This window comes from Dinoponera quadriceps, unplaced genomic scaffold (assembly GCF_001313825.1).
Source record: "Dinoponera quadriceps isolate SergipeBrazil2010 unplaced genomic scaffold, ASM131382v1 scaffold405, whole genome shotgun sequence".
In the NCBI taxonomy this organism is placed as follows: domain Eukaryota; kingdom Metazoa; phylum Arthropoda; class Insecta; order Hymenoptera; family Formicidae; genus Dinoponera; species Dinoponera quadriceps.
This window is the reverse complement of record NW_014554754.1, coordinates 998,847-1,018,124: the sequence shown is the minus strand read 5'-3', so window position 1 is coordinate 1,018,124 and position 19,278 is coordinate 998,847. Positions and strand designations below refer to the sequence as shown.

At 44.5% G+C, this 19,278-nt stretch overlaps 1 protein-coding gene across 2 annotated transcripts in view; it reads right to left on the bottom strand.

The window, feature by feature from the left end:
* The window catches only part of LOC106741432, a 49,852-nt gene extending 31,006 nt beyond the window's left edge, over nucleotides 1–18,846 (bottom strand). The window contains exon 1 of one of the 2 annotated variants that reach the window (XM_014613465.1): nucleotides 18,095–18,846. In XM_014613465.1, coding sequence (XP_014468951.1) covers nucleotides 18,095–18,284 — 190 coding nt within the window. In that variant the 5' untranslated portion in view covers nucleotides 18,285–18,846. The remainder of the gene's footprint in view (nucleotides 1–18,094) is intronic. The other variant, XM_014613464.1, reaches the window with a different exon arrangement.
* Between the last annotated feature and the right edge of the window lie 432 nt (nucleotides 18,847–19,278).

Genomic DNA, 19,278 nt, shown 5'->3' with positions numbered 1-19,278 from the left:
TGAATTCGTCCTTCGGACAAGTTAATTTGCTCTTACGACGAAATAATGTTTTCTCACACGGAAAGAAAGAATTAGTTTTTCACAACTAAAAATTAGTTGTCCGTATAATATACAACTGAAATTTTAATATACAACTGAAATTTTAATAATTAAATTAATGAAATTAACAATGTTTTCCCTTGTACCTGAATTGTGGCTCTCACAGCTGAAAATTAGATCTGGTAACTAAATTTCAGTGGTTTAACATGAACAACTCATTTCTCTTTCCCGTGTACATTTACTAATTTGTTCTTGAAACAAAATAATTTGTAAATTCAAGACAATCCAGCGAACGGCAATTAGTATTCTTAACAGATCGTTTTACTGTCAGCATAATAAACCGATTTTACTGCGTGAAACTTGCTGCGTCAGCAAATTATTTTTCTCCACCAAGAAGCGAATTATCGGCTTTCAATCTATTTTTCATTAGTTATTCCCATGACGCCGCTGATGAAACTTATTCATTCGTTGTACTTCCGTTACTCATACGATTAATCTATCACGTCACTTCGTCGGGGGTGTACAACAGTCGTTTCTACGAGCTATAGTTATGCTTGTTTTTTATGTTTGCGTGGTAGCCGGTCGTAAGGTGACTAATCGGGGTAGAAACAGTTGGTAAATGTGGCAATAAGAACGTAATTAGCGAAATTATAGACAGCTGGCCGTGCTCGCAAAAAGCTTCGCGCACCCCGGAGAAATGGCACGCCCACTGGGAGAATTTTACCGTTAAAAAATATTTGGGAGGTAAAAGTGACTTTGACTGCTGATGAATATGCAGTCATTATAATATTATAATCCATGTTATATTATTCGTTATGATATACGTTTTGTCAGAAATTAATATAATATAATCACGAATATATACGAAAGAAATTCTCTCCTCTCTCTCTCTCTCTCTCTCCGCTCTCTCTTTCCCTCTCGAAATATCGGTCATTACGTATGATTATACCATATTATATTAATCTCATAATTATGCAACGCATACACCGTACTCATGACGGTGTTCCGTGCACACAACATGAAGTAATTAATTATGGACCATGTTCTGGCCGCACATTTAGCGTCCAATACGTCCGTCCGGTTTCAAGTTTTACTCATCCCGTGATTTTCTTCAAGTTATGAAAATTATGAAAATTGGACAACGACGCTCTCTCAATCGGTTAAATCGGTGCAATCACAATTCAGACGATACAAATCTGTTGCGATCGCAATATTGTTAATTGCGCCGCATCCTCTGCAGCATCAGCTCGCTTATTTCTGATTAACGTCGAACAAAGAACAAAAGCTCCGACCTCATTGAGATAATAAACGATGTGAACGTTGGATGCCGGGAATCGGATCGCGCTTTAATAATGGGACGGCTTTAATAACGAAATTATATAGCCGTCGTTTAGCATAATAAATATATATGCAAAAACGCAATAAAAACTGGTCGATACGGATAGATACGGTATAGATTTAATTATCGTGCATTGTGCGGAAATGTTGATTAACTAAAGTTGCTGGCAATTAATCGCCACTATATTCCCCGTAATATGGAGCAACATGAATAATTGAAATATCCGGCATGCAAATGAGGCCGAAACGAAAGCTCGGCTATAAGCCGAATAGTGTAGACGAAAGAGAAAACTCTCTTTTCGTCGTAAAAATTCCGTCTTTTTTATACTTACATCTGATAACATACAGATAACATCTGAGTAAAAAAAGAAGTCCGTCACGGGAGAATTACTATTATTACTATTATTATTTTTATATACAGAGTCGCAGATTTCGCGATTCTGATTTTACCTAAAGGTTCTCGGAGCATTTTACCTCATCGAAGGTGTCATTATCCACGGTGACTTTTCAGTTTACATGACATATCTCCGTAACTAAACTGCAAAATGAACTTCTGTTAAAATAAGACTCGTATAAAATTGATCGCAGAAAATCACTTCGTCATCCATTTGGTCGCTCGAAATTCGGTTTGCGTAAAGCTTCGCTTTTTCGATTGCTTATAAACTATTAATTGCTTGGGAACTATTGACGCCTCGACCTTTTCGCTAAGGGAACATTAATTTTAAATTACTCAGTGAATATCTTGATTAAAATTAAAGTCGCGAGGTCTGAGACCTTCTGTGTATTAAAGTTTTACCAAGCTTCCGAGTATGAGAACGAATAACACGCGTATATCGCTGACATTATGGAGGTTCCCTTCCGCGATCCAGTTCCATCCTACAAAATTGCGATCGCGCCCCGTGACGATGAAAAATATTACGATCCACTTCTCGCAAAGACGATGCAAAAGCTCGTCGGACGCGCTTCGTGAGATTATTCGATTTCGAGACGTGTGGAATTGTGCACGTTATCGAGAAAGTTGGGCGCACGTGAATCCGCAGTGCAGACTGCAGTAACCTCACGTCTGTTGCAACTCGAGGGTTCGTTCACCTCGTTGTTATGCGGACCGATGAAAGAAAAGGGATCGCATGTGATTCCACCTGAAGGTGGTATTATGAAACACTATAGTCTCGGAAAGCTCAACCACACGGAATCGAACGTCTCGAGCGGAGTTGAGCGTAATTCAGAAGTGGCGCGATAATTCGTTTTTTTGTCGTTTTTTTGTAAACCACCGATACGAGAGTCATTCCGTCGCGTGTCAATCGCATATAGAAGTCACAGTCCCGGTCGATATTCTCTCTCTCTCTCTCTCTCTCTGTAGTGCTTTTATTTATAATTATCTACTATTAATATGTTATTATTTTTTCTTCTCGTTATTGCTGCTGCTATAGATTTTGCTTCTTTTCTCTATAGAGCTATTATTTATTATTATCCATGATTAATATATTATTATTTTATTACACTCTTACTGCGTTATATTATTGCCGTTTTCTCGAACTGTACTGGCTCTGTACTGGCCGTTCAGCCGAGATTGCCTAAGGGAATATTTAAATCCCATGGGATAACAAAGTCATCTATCTATCTTCTTCTTGCGAAATATCCCTGCCTCGTGGAATACGAATTTCTACGCAGCGCGAATGCGGTTGGCCGGGATTGAAGTTCCGCCGCGGTCTGCACCAAAAGCTCCACGTAAGAAAGCACGAGCACCGGTCTCGCAAGTAACACGGCACAGCCCGCGGCGTGTTCTAATTACGTTGTAATCCCGGATAAAAGACACTCCAACATGTGTAATTCTCCGAAGGAGACGTCCGTCGTAATTAAGTACCGCCAAGTACCGGTCCCTATATATGCCCTGCGGTATTTGTGTGCGGCATTGTGTGCATGTATCGCGCCTTTTGTGCTAGCACCGTGCTCGTAGCTATGTGTATGCTCGCTGAAAGAGAGAGAGAGAGAGAGAGAGAGAGAATAGACTTCTAGAAAATAGAAAGCTCGGACGGGGTAGAGTCGCTGATAAAATCGTTTTTATCCGCCTTCGGGAGCGGAAGTAAAAACTGCTCGCGCTTTAAGCGATAAAAGGCGCGCACCTGCTCGCTTCCGTGATGGGTGCTTTCGGCGAACGCGAAGAGTACTTGGGCGATACTCGAACGTTGTCGAAAGTATCATCATCCTCTCTCGCTTCCGGATACTCGGTCTCTCTCTTTATTGGTTTTATCGGTCGGCGGTGCTTTTAGTTTCGACGTTGCACGGATATCGATAGCGCCGGCGGGCAACCGATATATATCGCGACGTCCTGGGAGATCCCGGTGAAAATGAAAATCATCGCTTTTGATCACGCGAAAAAGTCCGGCACACGCTTGAGGAACACGCCCGTCCCGCGGCCCGATGCTAGAGAAGGAAAAGAGATGCGACAACGTTCAGCGGCCGCGCGATCGATGCCCGGACAGTGATTAAAACTTGCGCCGGCGTTGTTTAAACTTTCACGCTCGAGCAGGAGAAAAAGAAAAGCGACTACTTTTGCCCGGCGAATGACGCGATGCATAATTCAGCGGGAAATAGCAGTCGTCGGAAATATGAAGACGCGCGTCGTATCGCGCGTTTCAGAAGCGCATGGCTGCATCTTTATTTCGCGAAAGAGCGAGAGAAAAAGATAGATAGATAGAGAGAGAGAGAGAGAGAGGGGGAGAGGGGACGCGCTATGAAAAGCGGCTAGAGAGGGAACAAAAAGAAACGAAGGCGACGCGGGTCGCCGAGCTGAGGTAAGAAAAGTACAGTCCCGAGGAAAGCGAGAAACGAAACGGCACGAGTGGTATTGATTATCCGCGTCTAGATATGCGGTATCGCACGATATCAGAGAGAGAGGGAGAGAGAGAGAGAGAGAGAGAACGAGAGAGTGTGATATAACTGTCTCACGCGGTGGGTGAAAAATAACCGGTTGAATGAACCGGGGATAAATCGCTAACTTTTGTAACACACCTGTGCGCACGGGCGTTAAGTAACCGTGGTGAGTAACGGCGTGGCGAGGTATATGAAAGCGCGATTGATATTTTTTTACTATCAAACGGAGTCCCGAACGTTTCGCTTTCGAAGCGTCCTTGCGAGGCATAAAGCGCATCGCTACTTCGAGCCGATTGTAAAACAACCAACCTCGGCCGTTATTGTCGAGCCTTCAAGTCGAGCTAAAGCAATATCAGCCGCTTTGCAAGAAGTGGGGCATATTGTATAAAAGCCTAATTATTGCGCGCAACCACTCCGCGATTTCATCGTGGAAGTAAGTTCCGCGATTGAACGACTGTACTATTATATCAATTATCCATGATGCATATGTGTGTGCACACGAGTGTGTGCCGGGCACAGTCTACTTTCTTACGCGACTACTTACCGTACGAGGAATTACTGCGCCGCTGAATGCGCATCGAAAGAGGACGCGATCGACTTTCCCGCCCATCAGACTGCGCTTGGTAAGAGTGACTTTTTCGTTAATGATTGCTATCCGCAAATAGATCACACGGCCATGTAGAGACGACCATTGCGAGAGAAATAGAGAGAGAGAGAGCGGATCTTTACGGGTTTCCAAGTGGTAGCGTGGTATTATTGCGTTATACTGATAAATGAATTTAGTCGGATTTAGCCGACAATGGATAACCAAATGCGTTTCGATTGAAGGGGACGGAATTTCTGGTTATAATTAAATTAAGTTCGTGCACGGAGAAATATAATTTGCTGGCACAGCAAATGTCGCAGTAAAATCTGTCAGTTACCACGTGGACGGCAAAACGATTTGTTAAGAACACTAATTGCCATTCGCTGGATTATTTTGCTGAATCTGCAAATTATTTTGCTGTAAGGAGAAATTAGTAAATGTAGGAAAACACTATATTTCGTTCATACAGCGAATTAACGTGTCCTAACGACAAATTCACTCAACAGAGTTTGTCTATTCTATTCTGGCAACAAGATTGTTTCTGTTTTAATTGTAATAATTCCGAATAATTCGCTTCTTTGTGGTTGCGCCAATTAAATTTTATATGAATATGCAGTAACAACGATGGTCTCGTTACGGTAGCAAAATTATTGTTCTCCATGTGAGAACTAGAAAAAAGTGATTCCTTCAACGCGTTTCCCAAAAACGCGTTTCGTTGTACATTGTCAGATACATGGGAACAAATTTTTCGCTAGCGTAGCTAATTGTTTGTTACTATAACGACAGCGAAGAGATTTGTTTGGGCAATAAAAACATTTGTTAAGAATATTAATTGCTAATTGTGCCAACTACATTTTATCACTCGCAACGACGTTTTGCTACAACGGCAAAGTTATTTTTCCCTTATAACAAATCTTCTCGCTGTCACTATGGTAACAAACAATTTGCTGTGCCGGCAGAAATTTCTCTCCGTGTTGGTACAACCAGCTCATTTTTCAGTTGTAACGCGACCCGAAAGCGCGTGGGAATAATTTACAAGACAATTCGGTTGCTCGGCCGAGGGAGAACACAGTATGAATAATAATATTTTCATGAACGGGGGAACAATTTTAAATGACCGAGACATTCTTGCCTTCGCACATAAATTGCGGACGGTTGCGCGAGAAGGCGGACATTTCAGTGAAACTGAGCGCGGAGAGAGGGGCGCAAATTGCTCGCGTTAGCTTTCGTTTGCAGCGGCGATGTTTCATATTTGCACCGCCGGGCGCAATTTCGGCGGCAGATACGGCGGGGGAGGAAGTCGTATTTACACGCACCCTGATCCTTCCGACGTATTACACCGGATCCTTCAATTTCGCACGGGGTTTTCAGCGTGTCGGCTTGCGCGACCTGAACCGTCCGATGCATCTACGTCGCGGAAGTTCAATGGTGCTACTACTGCGCGCCGCCGGTTCGGAACGTAATATCTCGAATATCGATCATTTGAGTGTGCACGAGCACGACACACAGTGCATGACGCGTGCCAAGGTGATACGTGTGCAAACGCACAAACGTCTGGAAATCGTCGGTCGGATGGAAACGCAAGAAGCGGGGAGGGTTCGGAATCAGAGCGACGTAAACGCCGAAAAAGCGTGATTTGAGATGTGAAGACGTGAAAAGTGTGATTTAAAATATGAGGTTTAACTTAAGATACGAAAGCACGGGGAAAGGACGATCTAACATTTTGGACGTTCTTTAAATACCTTTTAAGGGTTCGTCTAGCTCTCTTTCTCCCGAGCTTTTCCATTATTCCGGACAGCTCGCGTACTTTGCAAAGAGTAAGCTCGCGAGCTCACATTCACACGACGTGGAATCGCCTTATCTCTCGAGTCCAAACGGAAGAACGGACAAATGAAGAGGGTATTACTCTCACCCGGAACATTACGGGGGTCCGAATAATACAGAAATACAAGAGGACATCCAAAGTCGTCTAAATAATACGCCCGGAAAATTGGGACTGTGTCACCGTTGCCCTTTGGACGTTTCTCGACCACCTTCGTGTGGTTTGAAAGAAATCGCTGAACAGCTAATCATTCGTTCATCCATTTAACGATAAATTTAACGAGCAATTTTTTACAGGAAGTAATTTATATACAGAAAGAAATATTAGATTCAAGTAAATAATTACTCCAATATCCCTTAGCAAATTTTTACTCGAACCAATATAATATTTACTTGATGTAAGTAAAAGATTTTCCAAGTAAATTATCCAAGTAAAATATTTACTTATATACAGGGTGTCCCGGACAATCTTCGTGAGGGCATAGAATCGAGCGTCGGATTGAAGTGAACAAAAAAGTCCTCTACTATTTTACTTATTTTATTTATTAAATAACAAACAGAATCGGTACCCCCTTGGTATGCAGATTGGAGTGAAACATAAAAATCTCGGCAAACAACACGCAAAATTTACTAAGGAATATTGGAATAATTATTTACTTGAATCCAGTACTTTTTTCTGTATACGCGCGAATATTACTGAATTAGATTAAAAAGTACATTCGCGTGTGATAATTATGATGATATGATAATTAGAAGAAGATAACAACTTTAGCTTCCTCTCTCACCTGTCAATCTTAATTTGAATAATAATTAAGTTGTACGACTCCCCGGGTCCACAAGCGCTATATCCCAAGCAGGGCTTTCACGTTTCCCCGATCTATAGCGCAAATTTTATTTTCCTTACGTGCCAGGAGATTTCTCGTCCTTGAGATCGGGGACTCGGTAACGCGTTTTGCAAATACATGCGAGGGTCGCGCGGCGAATTTCTCTTGGAAAATACGAGGCCGGGTGCGCGGATATGCGAAACAAACGTTTTCAGCGACGAGGGCGGGCGGGGGCGAGGTTGATTTTCGCGAGGATCGTTACGGCGGCGTAACAAGTAGAATCGTCGCTGGCTAACGCCGTTCTTTTTCGTGCAATCTTTACACAGTGCCGTGACGAACCGCGACGGATAATGCGATACCTGCCGCATGCATGACGTAAATAAATAACAGCTATATATATAGCGTTATGTCGCTTATTGATCTATTTGGTGTGTTTTATACTTAGCGCCTCGCACATCGGTTGCTCATATTATAGCCCGAACAATCGCGACCGCCTTTAATAAAGGCGCTCTTCCCGTGCGGCACGCTTGGAAAAGTCTCCGATGCCGTGCCGCTTCGGTTTAAAAACGCCGTAAACGTGACTTAGCGCGAATTCGCGCGATATTTAAACGACCCCGGCTATTTCGCCGGTTTATTACTCGCCACGCCACCGAGTTTCGGACGTCGTAAGCTCGGAGAGTTGAATAACGAGAGTTGTGTGCCCGACGTACATTTTCGGCGGCGTAAACACGGCTTTAACTTCGCAAACGAAAATACACCGACGTTTCGCACCGCGGAAAAGTCGGACGGAGATGAATGTCTTTTTCCCCCGCGCGTCTTTTCTCCCCCTCGGTGAATACGATGAGAAAAAAACCTGGGAACGTCCTTCTCCCTCCCCTCTCCCCCTCCCTTTATCATACAGCGCCCTTGGACCCGTCCGCAGGTCATATTTCATGAATTATATACACAGTATTTTTACCGGACGTATTGACAAAGCGACACAATGACTTCTTCGCACGTTACGATATCTCACATTATTATCGCGTTATTTTACATTCTCACCAATATAAATACATGCGAATACACGCGGCACGATGTAAACGCTTGCACGTATGGGGATATAAAAACCCCGGCGGATAAAATTACAACTTTATTAAAATAGAATTGCCGCGCAAAATTACCGGTAAAACGCGCGCCCGATACCGTGAAATATTCGCATAACGCGCCCCAGAGAGACGCGAGAGAGCCTTTTATTATACTTCCAGCATCCATCGCGCTACGTGAAATCCTGCGCAAGGGACGGACTCCGCTCCAAATGCGTCTATTCGTAGTCATGCGGGGTAGCGCGCGCGCGCGAGACTTCCAAGCTTGTATCCGCCATAATATGTAGCCACAATTTCTCCCATAAGCTCTCGTCACGCCGAAATTTCTCCCGACAGAATGCCTCCTATAATCACGCGGATGAATTCTCGGCGCGCCGTTTAAACGCGAACCACCGCCGCCGTCGCTACTATTAAGCTCGTGTAACACGAGGAGATCCGATTTACCGGCGTTCACAGCCCGTCACCCACCGACGGACCACGTCGTCGTAAGTGTAAACCGAGCGTGCGACGACACGTGCAAGCTGATCATTAACGCTGGCCGCAAGGAGCCACTCCGATGCATATTCAGTAGTCCGACGGCTATCCCCGACTTCGCGGGACCGAGGATGGACTGACGTGTCTCGCACCATTCTCTCGGGATTTTCTCGCCTTTTGCATAAGGTGGTCTTTTAAATAAGAGGACTCTTACTTTAGCGGAAACAAAGGATTATCTTGAGGACGAAACAGTTAACGAAAAATTTATTCAGAAAGTCCGTAGGGTTTCGAGGGGGACGTATGTTGGTGAACTTAACTTCGCTGTACAGTCAATAATTCAAGGTTATTTCAAGGTCAACTTCAGTTTCTTCAGTGGAATCGCACAGTTTTTTGTTAACACAAATCGATCCCTCTGTTCGTCCTGCGTATAAAAGTATTAAAGTAAGGTAATCCAAAAGTGAGTATTTTTCGAGATATTTTACTTTTTATTCTGATATTTTTCAATGTACGAGATATGAAAGATATGAAATATATTCACTTTTCGACAACATCACCTTAACACTTTTTCTTCACAACTTTTCCCGCATAATAATATGAGTTAAATCGATTATTGATATTAATCACTGCACATTGGTGCATCGGTACATTTTTGCAAAAATGGATTTTTTTCTTTACGTTTGCTCGATCCAGCGATCGGCTCCACTTATCATTCTACACACAAAGGTTTACCTTTAAACCGTACAACTTTTGCCTGAACCATTTTCTATCAATTGCTTCGTTTTCAAGGTATTCCACTACTTCCATAGAATAAACAAACTGGAACACTCTGCACATGTCACTTATCTGTTTATATATAATACTATTTATAAAGATAAATTTTTCAACTTCATAAAAATTAATATATATTATTGCATTGAACTGTTACAATTTATCTACCATCTTAAAGTAATACTTAATTACAAATAGAGCCCATTTATTTGGCAGTCCTCGGTTCCTCCAGTTTTTATCACATAAGGAGCCGGATCAATCGGTAAAAAGTTGGAGATGGCCAGGTTCTTACTTGAAGGACTCTAGCCTCCTCCCGCCTCGTCAAGCGTTGATCTCGCGCGGAGAATTATTCCGTCCGCGCACATACGCTACCTGATGCTCCTGCCGCGATACCGCGGGGAGCAGCCGATGTGGGCTTGTTTAAGATTGGCTTGGCACGGTGCCATTGTTGAGGTCGGCCCGATCAAACTCGATCGGTCGGGTAGATATATGATAAGGTATGCCGCATGATACCTCGCCGCGGAATCGTCTCGCAAGGAGTTCTCATGTCGCATAGCAAAATTGCTTTTCTAAACCTTCGTAATTGCGTTCGTCCGTACGACGGGTGAGCTGGATTCCTTGCGTTCTCGCGAGGGTTGAAGTAGAGAGTCGCGATTTTGGATTGTTCGTGGACGCTGTGTCGCGTTACGTTCGACTGGTGACGATGAAATTACGACATCGGACGTGTAACGAGGGGAAAATATTTGGTATTTGTAACGAGAATCATCGGAGTGAACGAATTATCGTCAGGAAATCATCTTTCTAGTAACTGTTACTATAGTGGCAGTAACAGTATAATAACATGTATGTTGCTGTTATTATTTTTCTGGTTAAAACCATAAAAAGGGTATACCTGAGGTTGAAAATAATTATAATTTCTCTCAGTGTACGCTAAGAGAAAGAAACTGTTATTAACGTCACTAATTGCGCTTATTTTCAGCGCTACCTGTATTTTCTTATGGTTCTAGCAAAAAATAGTAAACTGAAAAACAATTATAGTTAGTTTCGGCGCCAAACATAAACGCTTTTGATCACAAAAATGGTCAACAGAACTATTTTTCTAATGTTATTTTTCTAATGTTATTATTATAGTGCCAGTGATAATAATCTTACATGCATATTGTTACTATTATAAAATATGTTTGACGTCGAAACTAACTATAATTTTTTATCACTGTAGTAGCAATATGTATGTATAAGTACGGAGAAAAAAGATCGGTTATGATTTCACGCGGCAATGAAAGAACCAAACGCGTTTTGGCTGAAAGAAATAGAATTTCCGGTTCTTAAGAAAAATTTACTTCATAAGAATTCGACATTCTGTTCCCTTCAATAAAAACTGGGTCGTTTATCGTCGCGTTAATCCAACCGATCTTTCTTCTCCATGAAGTTGTTTTAATTAACATTATAGCAATATTTATCACAAAATAATTCTTCCGACTGTAATTCTTTCACTGTGCAATCGTAGTCACAAATACCAAACACTTTATTTTCAGTATATGTTTCGTGCTTATGATAGGTTATTTTTGAAAATTATTTCATTTCGTGTATCATAACAGATGTATTGTAAACACGAATAAAGTTACGTCGGTTTCAGTTCATGCGCATTAATCGATTAATGCAACGGCAGCAATATGTTTTTGTCGGGGCTCTTTTAGCGAACATTTCCATTGAGGGCAAAATTGGAGGCGAGAAATAATGACTTGAAAAATTAATGATGTCGCTGCACGTAATTTTGCGGGTCCAAATGAAAAATATCGAGAGACCAGGATCACAGAGATCGTTCTATAACGCTCATTACGGTGCACATTGAAAAGGATCACGATCATTCAACTCAGGAAAAAGAAGTAACTTCTAAGAGTGAAACGAGCGAGAAGAAGCAAGTGCGGTAGTCTCAAAGCTTCCAAGATCCTCGTTGCTGGCCGATCAATTTGCGCAACGCGGAAACAGCTCGGAGCTTTCTTCGTTCCGCCGTCACGTTATATCCATATCCTGCACCCTGACCCCATACCGTGGTAATTAAAACCGATGACGAGGGGAAATTACGTAATGGTGTGGGCCCGATGAGAATTTTAATTAATCTTGGATAATTTGAGTAATTTACAGCATCGGCGCGGAAGGTTCACGTCGCGAAATTCGATAACATTAAAATTTCACCCGCACGTGTACAACTGTATTTGCGATGCAAACGCGCGTTATTATTTTCTCCCCCTTTCTTCTTTCTAATTTATTTATCTTGACGAGCGTCTCGTGTAATTATTTGACATATGTCTAAAAATAACGACGACGGAGAGTCGTTAGAGAGAGAGAGAGAGAGAGAGAGATACGGAGCCACACGAGAGAGAAGAAGAGACACGCGTTTCATCAATTTAAACGCGTCGTGATCCTCGCGCATCCGTTTTACGAACTACATTTCGAGATTGGAATCGATAGTTTCATAAACTCGCCCAGCACATCGTTATCGCCGTTACTGCGTTGTGATCCACGAGCAATTTGCGGATGTATCTTCGTTGTGCTCCAGCTGTAATCCGGCAGTGCTCCGCGTACACGAGCCTGTTATGTCCGCTCTGCTCGTAAAACGTGGCGTAATCTTCTGATTAAAAAAGCAAAAAAAAAGAATCTCCCCAAAGAGAGAGAGAGAGAGACACATCGTTGGTTCATCGATGTTGCGCGCGCGCACGTAACTTGGCTCGATCAATTCAACGCTCGCCCGATTTTGTTCTTTTCTTCTCCTCTCTCTCTCTCTCTCTCCACCTTTTGTTCGTTTTCGTATGAACACATCGAGGTAATACGTGCACGTTGGCCGCGTTATTCACAGGTAAACCCTCCACTGACGACGCTGTAGTGAATAACAAACAAGTTTGCAACATTTATCGCGTACACGAGAGCAGAAGGTGGGACGAATACGTTTCGCGAGTAATAGATATAAATTGACGCCCCTCCACACCGGCTCGATTTATTCGCCGAGGACAATTTATCACGAGTCGCTACGATATTTCTGCTTTATTACAGGAAAATACCCGCCGGGGAATAAAGACGTGTACTTTGAAGCGCGAGGGTGCCTCTCACTGAAAGACAGTTTCACGTTCGTCCCACGAACGAAGCGGCAAATAATTTATTTCCCTCCAGACGTTATACTTGCGCGGGATTCTCAGCTTTAGCGCGCGCGTGCTATTAATGCTCACTTAATAAATCATTATTTGCACGGACAAGCAGTTTGCGGAGCCCCGTTATCGTTTGAAATTATTCACGGTGCGATATTACGCAGAGTTAAAAATTACTATCTCTCTCTCTCTCTCTCTCTTTCTCTCGCGTGCCGTCGCGATCCTCGTTTCCGCGTCCGCTGATCTTAACGAGAAAATTCGACGATGAATTTTGTTATTTAATTTCCTCTCGGTCGGACATGGACATACGATCCTCGCGCAAAATCGGCCTGAGGACGCGCGTTCACGTAGAAAACCGGCGAGATTATCGCGGGGATCAAGGTTGAAAAAAATCCCAACTCCGGTAGCACAGAATCCAAACTCCGGCAAACTTTCAGACGGAGTTCGGCTCGCCGAAGTTCGTGAAAATCGCCGATTTAAATTCGGCAACGCGTGTGTCACAGGTCGGACCAAACAAAGTTAAGATTGATGCGCGCAGTAAAGAAAGGCGTTTTTCCGAAATACCATCTTGCAAAAAAAATCGTATACGTGCACATACGCAATGCGAAAATCCAAACGACGTCTGGGAGGAATTAAAAATTAGGATGGCCTTTGCCCGAATGAAATTTACTTGATCCAAATAAAAATTTGTCGACGAGTATTGGAGTAATTGTTTACTTGAATCTAGCACTTTTTTTCTGTTTCTACGCTGAGAGAAAATTATGGCTATTTTCGGCGCTGAACTTATTTTATAGTAGTAGTAAATATTATATTTTATGTAGAATGTTTTTCTTGCTTTTGCTAGAGGTCTGCATTTATTTCAAAACTTGTCCGTGCTTAGCCACTCGTTAAAATACATTCCTCAATTAGCAAACGTCGGCCAAAGTTGATTTGGCTAACGTGTAAATCAGGTTAGAAGGAAGAGAAAGAGAGAGGGAGGGAGGCAGATCGTTAGACTTAATTTCATCGGGCCCATTGGGGACAATAATTCGATAATATTTTCGCGGCGCAGGAAGCTCAGCTGGAGATTAGCGCTAATCCGACAAATTAATAGCCAGAGGACGGATGAGAGAGGAAAAGAGAAAACAAAGATGAGATCGAATACATCCTGATTCGATCGATCTGGCGCAACGGACTAAGTGTGTTGCGTTGATATGGCGAAACACGCCCTGATGAACTGACGGCCAATCAAGATAATTGCGAAAGTGAGACAAATGCCACACGTCTGCCAATTGAACGAAACAGCGCTCATAAAACTGCTTATTTATGAACAACCATCTATTTGTTTATATTATATTTATTAGCACGTCGCGGCGAAATCATTGAAAAGTAATATCCATTAGCGTGTCACTGAGTTTCATGGAGGAACATTTACATTACGTTATGTTTATTAGGTCGTCGCACGGCTGCATTTCGATCGAATAAGCGTGGAAGTCGATAGGAGCGTAAACAACGAGCACAACTGAGTTTCAAACGACGCAAATAATTTTTCAGTCTTCGTTCTCGGCAACAGGTTCCCCGTTACACAGCGAATGTTTTTACTTGTTGCACCGTGCACTTTTTATCGCAATCGCGGTCATAATCGGTTATCTTCTCCTCGATGTTTGCATAGATACGATAAACTCGAGTGATAAATCAATCAAATCCCTATGCTACCGCAATTGACATTTGCCATATCTCTTTCTTTTTTTTTTACGTTTGAGACAGTGGATAATTACGATTTACCAATTGTCTCTCGAGTCTTTCGAAAAACACTACACACAGGCTAAGGTAAGAATAGCCCAAGATTGCGTGATAAAACAATGCGTCACCGATTTATCTGGGAAAATCGGGCGCCAAGGAGCCACATTATACAATTTTACGATATGACAATCCACTCTGAAGTCGAGCAAACGAACGAGGGGGATTTCCTCCTCGAGATGTTCAATATTCCGATTTCAGCGGATATCAACGAGGAATGTACGTATCGAGGAACGCATTAGCGCGAACGACTCGCAGCGGATTGAATGAATGCGGATCGTTAGGAGAGCGCTGGACTAACGGATCTTTCGGCGCGAGGGAAATCGCATAATCATCCGCCGTATTCTTCCAAAACGTTTGAGCGTCAGCCTACGGAAACTGCGCGGAACGGAATGAATAAAAGATGAAGGATGTCGGAAAGCTGGATGGAATTTCGAGAAATTGCGCGGAGGGTCTTCGGGGTCACCTGAAAACATTAAAACTGCCTGTAAGCCGTAATCTTCTATGACGATCGAGCTGGATAAAGTTCAGGGATGCGGGCGGAGAGATCTGAGAAAAATGATGGAACGCGCAAACAGATAAGAGGGATAACTTCTGTGCAAGGAAGAAAACGGAACTAGTTTCGGAACTCTCCTCCGAGGTTATGCTAATGCCCACGGAGGTTTCCGAGCGGATTACGAGTAAGGCTCGGATTATCCGGATAAATAATTATTCGAATATTTGAACAGTGACGTCATTGTCTATTCGTATTCCAGATACTTCCGAAGTTTCCGGATACTCCGGAGTATCCGAATAGCTTAGAAACCGTACTATTCGTACTATTCGTGGCACGAAATATCCGAATATCCGGATAATATGTGGGACGTGGGACGGATTTTATTCGTAGTTGAATATTGTATCCGAATATCCGGATATTCGAATAACGATATGATTCGAATTTAAGTCGCAGCCCCGATTACGAGGGACAGCCTTGCTTTAACAGCCTTGCTTTAAAACGCGCACAGAGAAAAACGCTAGATTCAAATAAATAATTACTCCAATACTCCTTAGAATACAATTACTTCTTAGAAAAGTTTTGCTTGGATCAAGTAAATATTAATAAAGTAAATATTACTTGGTAAATAAAATATTTTTTCCAAGTAAATTATGCAAGTAAAAAAAAAATATATATATATATATATTTATTTATTTATTTAATTAGTTCAAGTAAAATTTACTCAATCCAAGTAAAAATTTATCAAGGTATATTGGAATAATTATTTAATTTTTTCTGTGTAGATAATAAGCAAATTGACCAACCACGACCGATTATTCTTCTAAACAACTACGATTGGTCAATTTACCTATTATTTATGTCTTAAAGCAAGGTTGTGGACTTTAATGAGATACAATGGTATCATATACTGAGCGAAAACTACTTAAAAATGTATTTGTAGAATATTAAGTTTATTTCACAGAATCAAAATTAATTTCTGTGAAATAAATCTTATAACCCACAAATAAATGTTTAAGTATTTTTTCTCTGCATACTGTCGATTAACTATCACTGCACTCAATGTGTTACCGTGAAGACGGTTGCACATTGGGTTTTTCGTGTCGTAAAAGATTGGATTCGCATCCATCCTCGACTCACGTGTGTGTGTGTATATGTGTGTGTGTGTGTGTGTGTGTGAACATTTTTCTTCTTTTCTTTTCTCAGGCGGACTCGAATTCAGCGGTACAAGTTACCGAAAAAAAAAACACGTTTCGCAATAATGAAGCGATCTTTATTCCGAGTACACAGTGAATTTTCACGGGTTCACGATCGTATAAATATGAGATTCCGTGGAAAAGGGGCGGCCAGTAGCGCGGCACCGGCGTATTTACATGCTTACAGCGACCTTAAAAATCGATACCTCTCATTCGGAGATGTCGACGGACTTAACGGACGTGCCGAGTCGATAAGTCTGGAAACATTAATTCGATAAACCCACCGGACCCGGTTCTAGCCTCGCGTCGAAATATCGCCTTTCGATATCGACTTACGGGCCGGTCGTTGCATAGTTACATAGTTAAACGTCGCCCACACGCTTGATATAATATTTGTTGCGACATCAAAGCGTCACGCGTCAGCAAACAACGCTTACCTCCGATGGCGAGCGGCTCATGCGAGGTCTTACGCATTAATATCGTGTCACTCGCCGAGCTCGGTAGCTCATACGGAGTGTTTACTCGCACTTCAACCCTACGCCTGGATAATATTCTTTGCATGGCTTGCGCATATCGCGGGAAGGAAAAGCGAGCGAGCGTGACGTGTCCGTACACAAAAATGTAACATCGCAACGATAACCTCGTCTAATCGCACGAAAAAGAATGTTCTTCTAGAAAACATGTTAATATTTGCGTATTACACAATTATTTATCGTTCGCGAAAGGTCAAGTCTTATTCGGCGCGTCCAAACGTATTATTTGCCGCAAATGCATCGCGCGATATTCGCTTACGTGACGTTGTCACTTGCGCGATGTTGTTCGCACGTATTTTTTACGCGGTACAGCGTTATCGTCAACGTTCCGCTCATCGTAAATGATCACAAACGACGTCTCTGAGACGTCCTGATCTCTCTCAGACATCCATTAGATACCCCGTCTTCTGGAGCATCTCATTATCTGAAATTACCCCTTGCCAAGCTTGACCTGAGTTCTCTCCCTCCCTCGCCCTCCCTCCCTCCCTCTCTCTCCCTCACTCTCTCTCTCTCTCTCTCTCGTTTGTTTCTTCCGATATTGTGTTGCACGTTAACAGCTACGTAATTGCACCGAGAGTGTTGGATACTGGATATTAATAACATTTGAGATTCTTGGTCGTTAATCTGAGAGAACAAGAGAGAGAGAGAGAGAGAGAGAGAGAAAGAGAAAAGGAGGAGTAAGGAGAGAAAATCTCTTATCTGAGGCCGCTGTAAGAAAACGGGACTCGTGTTTTCGATCTCACGGTTCAAGGGAAAGTGCGCGAACAAATGTTTCCCATTGTCAGAAAAAAACAAGCGGGGAGCGAAAGCCAGGGTTGCAGAGGCCGACCTCGCGATTTTTCCCGCAGTCGCGGGACACACGCGGGTCATTAATATTGCAATTATCAGCGTGGGTGTGTATCGAAGAACAGTGCGCGAAAGGTCACGCCGAAAGTTGCCGCAAAGCCGGGACGCCGCGGACGCACAGCGCGTCGGGCGAGTAAAACCGTCCTCCGCGCCACCCTCTCTCGTGTCGCGGGAACCTTCCGTCCGCGGTATTCGCGCGCGGGTCAGAGGTGAGAGCGTCGAGTCGAATGCGCCGAGCGAAGTTACGCGGAGCGTGCGGGGCGAGAAGGAAGAAGAGAGAGAGAGAGAGAGAACTTACCTTCCGCGGTCGTCAGCTCCGGCGGATCCGGCAGACCGAGGGCTGGCCGATCGAGGATAATCCAGGAGGCGAAGACGACGCAGAGCAGCCGCAGGGCGATCGGTCTGCACCGACGGAGGGTCCCCGACGGCGGCGACGACGGACACGTCGTTGACGGGCACGTCGGGCAGGCCGTCGCTGCGACGCGCATCTCTACGACTGCTGGGGCTCCTGGCACGCGGCACACCTGCGCGGCCTACGCGCGCCGTACTCGCACGCACGCACCCGCGGCCGTACGTACCTGCACGCCCGCCCACGCAGGTCAACCCTGCCTGGCCTACTTCCGGTATCACATCTCCGGCCGATCGCGGAGGCGCGCGCGATCGATCACGCGCATAGTCGCCGCGGGACCCGACGCCGTAGCTCTCACCCCCGCCGGCCCTCCTCGTGGATCCCCCGCGCGCGATCTAACGGTCGTCACGTCGGACACGCCGCTCGGCGCGTCTCTCTCTCTCTCTCTCTCGCGGAGAGGAAGGTGCGCGAGAATACGGTAGGACGCGACGCAACGACCGCGGTTCCGGCGGAATGCGGAGAAGGCGCGCACGCTGCAGAAGACGGACGCACCGGGGGTGGCGCACCGACGATCTGATCTTACTCGCTCGCTCGCACACGCTCGCTCCCACGCGAACCGTCCTACGTGCACCGTGCGATTGTGCCGCGTAGCGCAGCGGAAAGGCGCGGGCACCAAGCAACGACCGACCGGCCTGCCTGACTCGCCCCGCGCGGCTCGCGACGCCAGGGCGCCGACGTCCTGCGCAATACAGCCGAGCCACGTTTCCTCCACCCCCTTGGCCGCCGCCGGCGGCGGTGTCGCACCCCCGCGCGGCGAACGCTACCTCTGAGTCATTCCTCGGACGAGAGCCGTCGATGCACCGTTGCCACCACCGTCGCGTAAATATGCACGAACGTCGCACACCGTCGATGCGCCGCGTCGCCGTGTGGTGGTAATGACGCAGCGCGCGCGATCCACCCCCTCGGAGGGATGGACGAGCGAGCCGGCATCGCGACGCGACACCCGGCGCCGCGCGAGGCCGCGCGTGTGTTTCACCACTCCGCGTGGGTATTAATGTTGAATGATGCGTAGGGTTACCCCTCCACCCCGCTGTCGCAGGGAGAACGTTCTTTCTGACGGCTTCTTCGAGCAA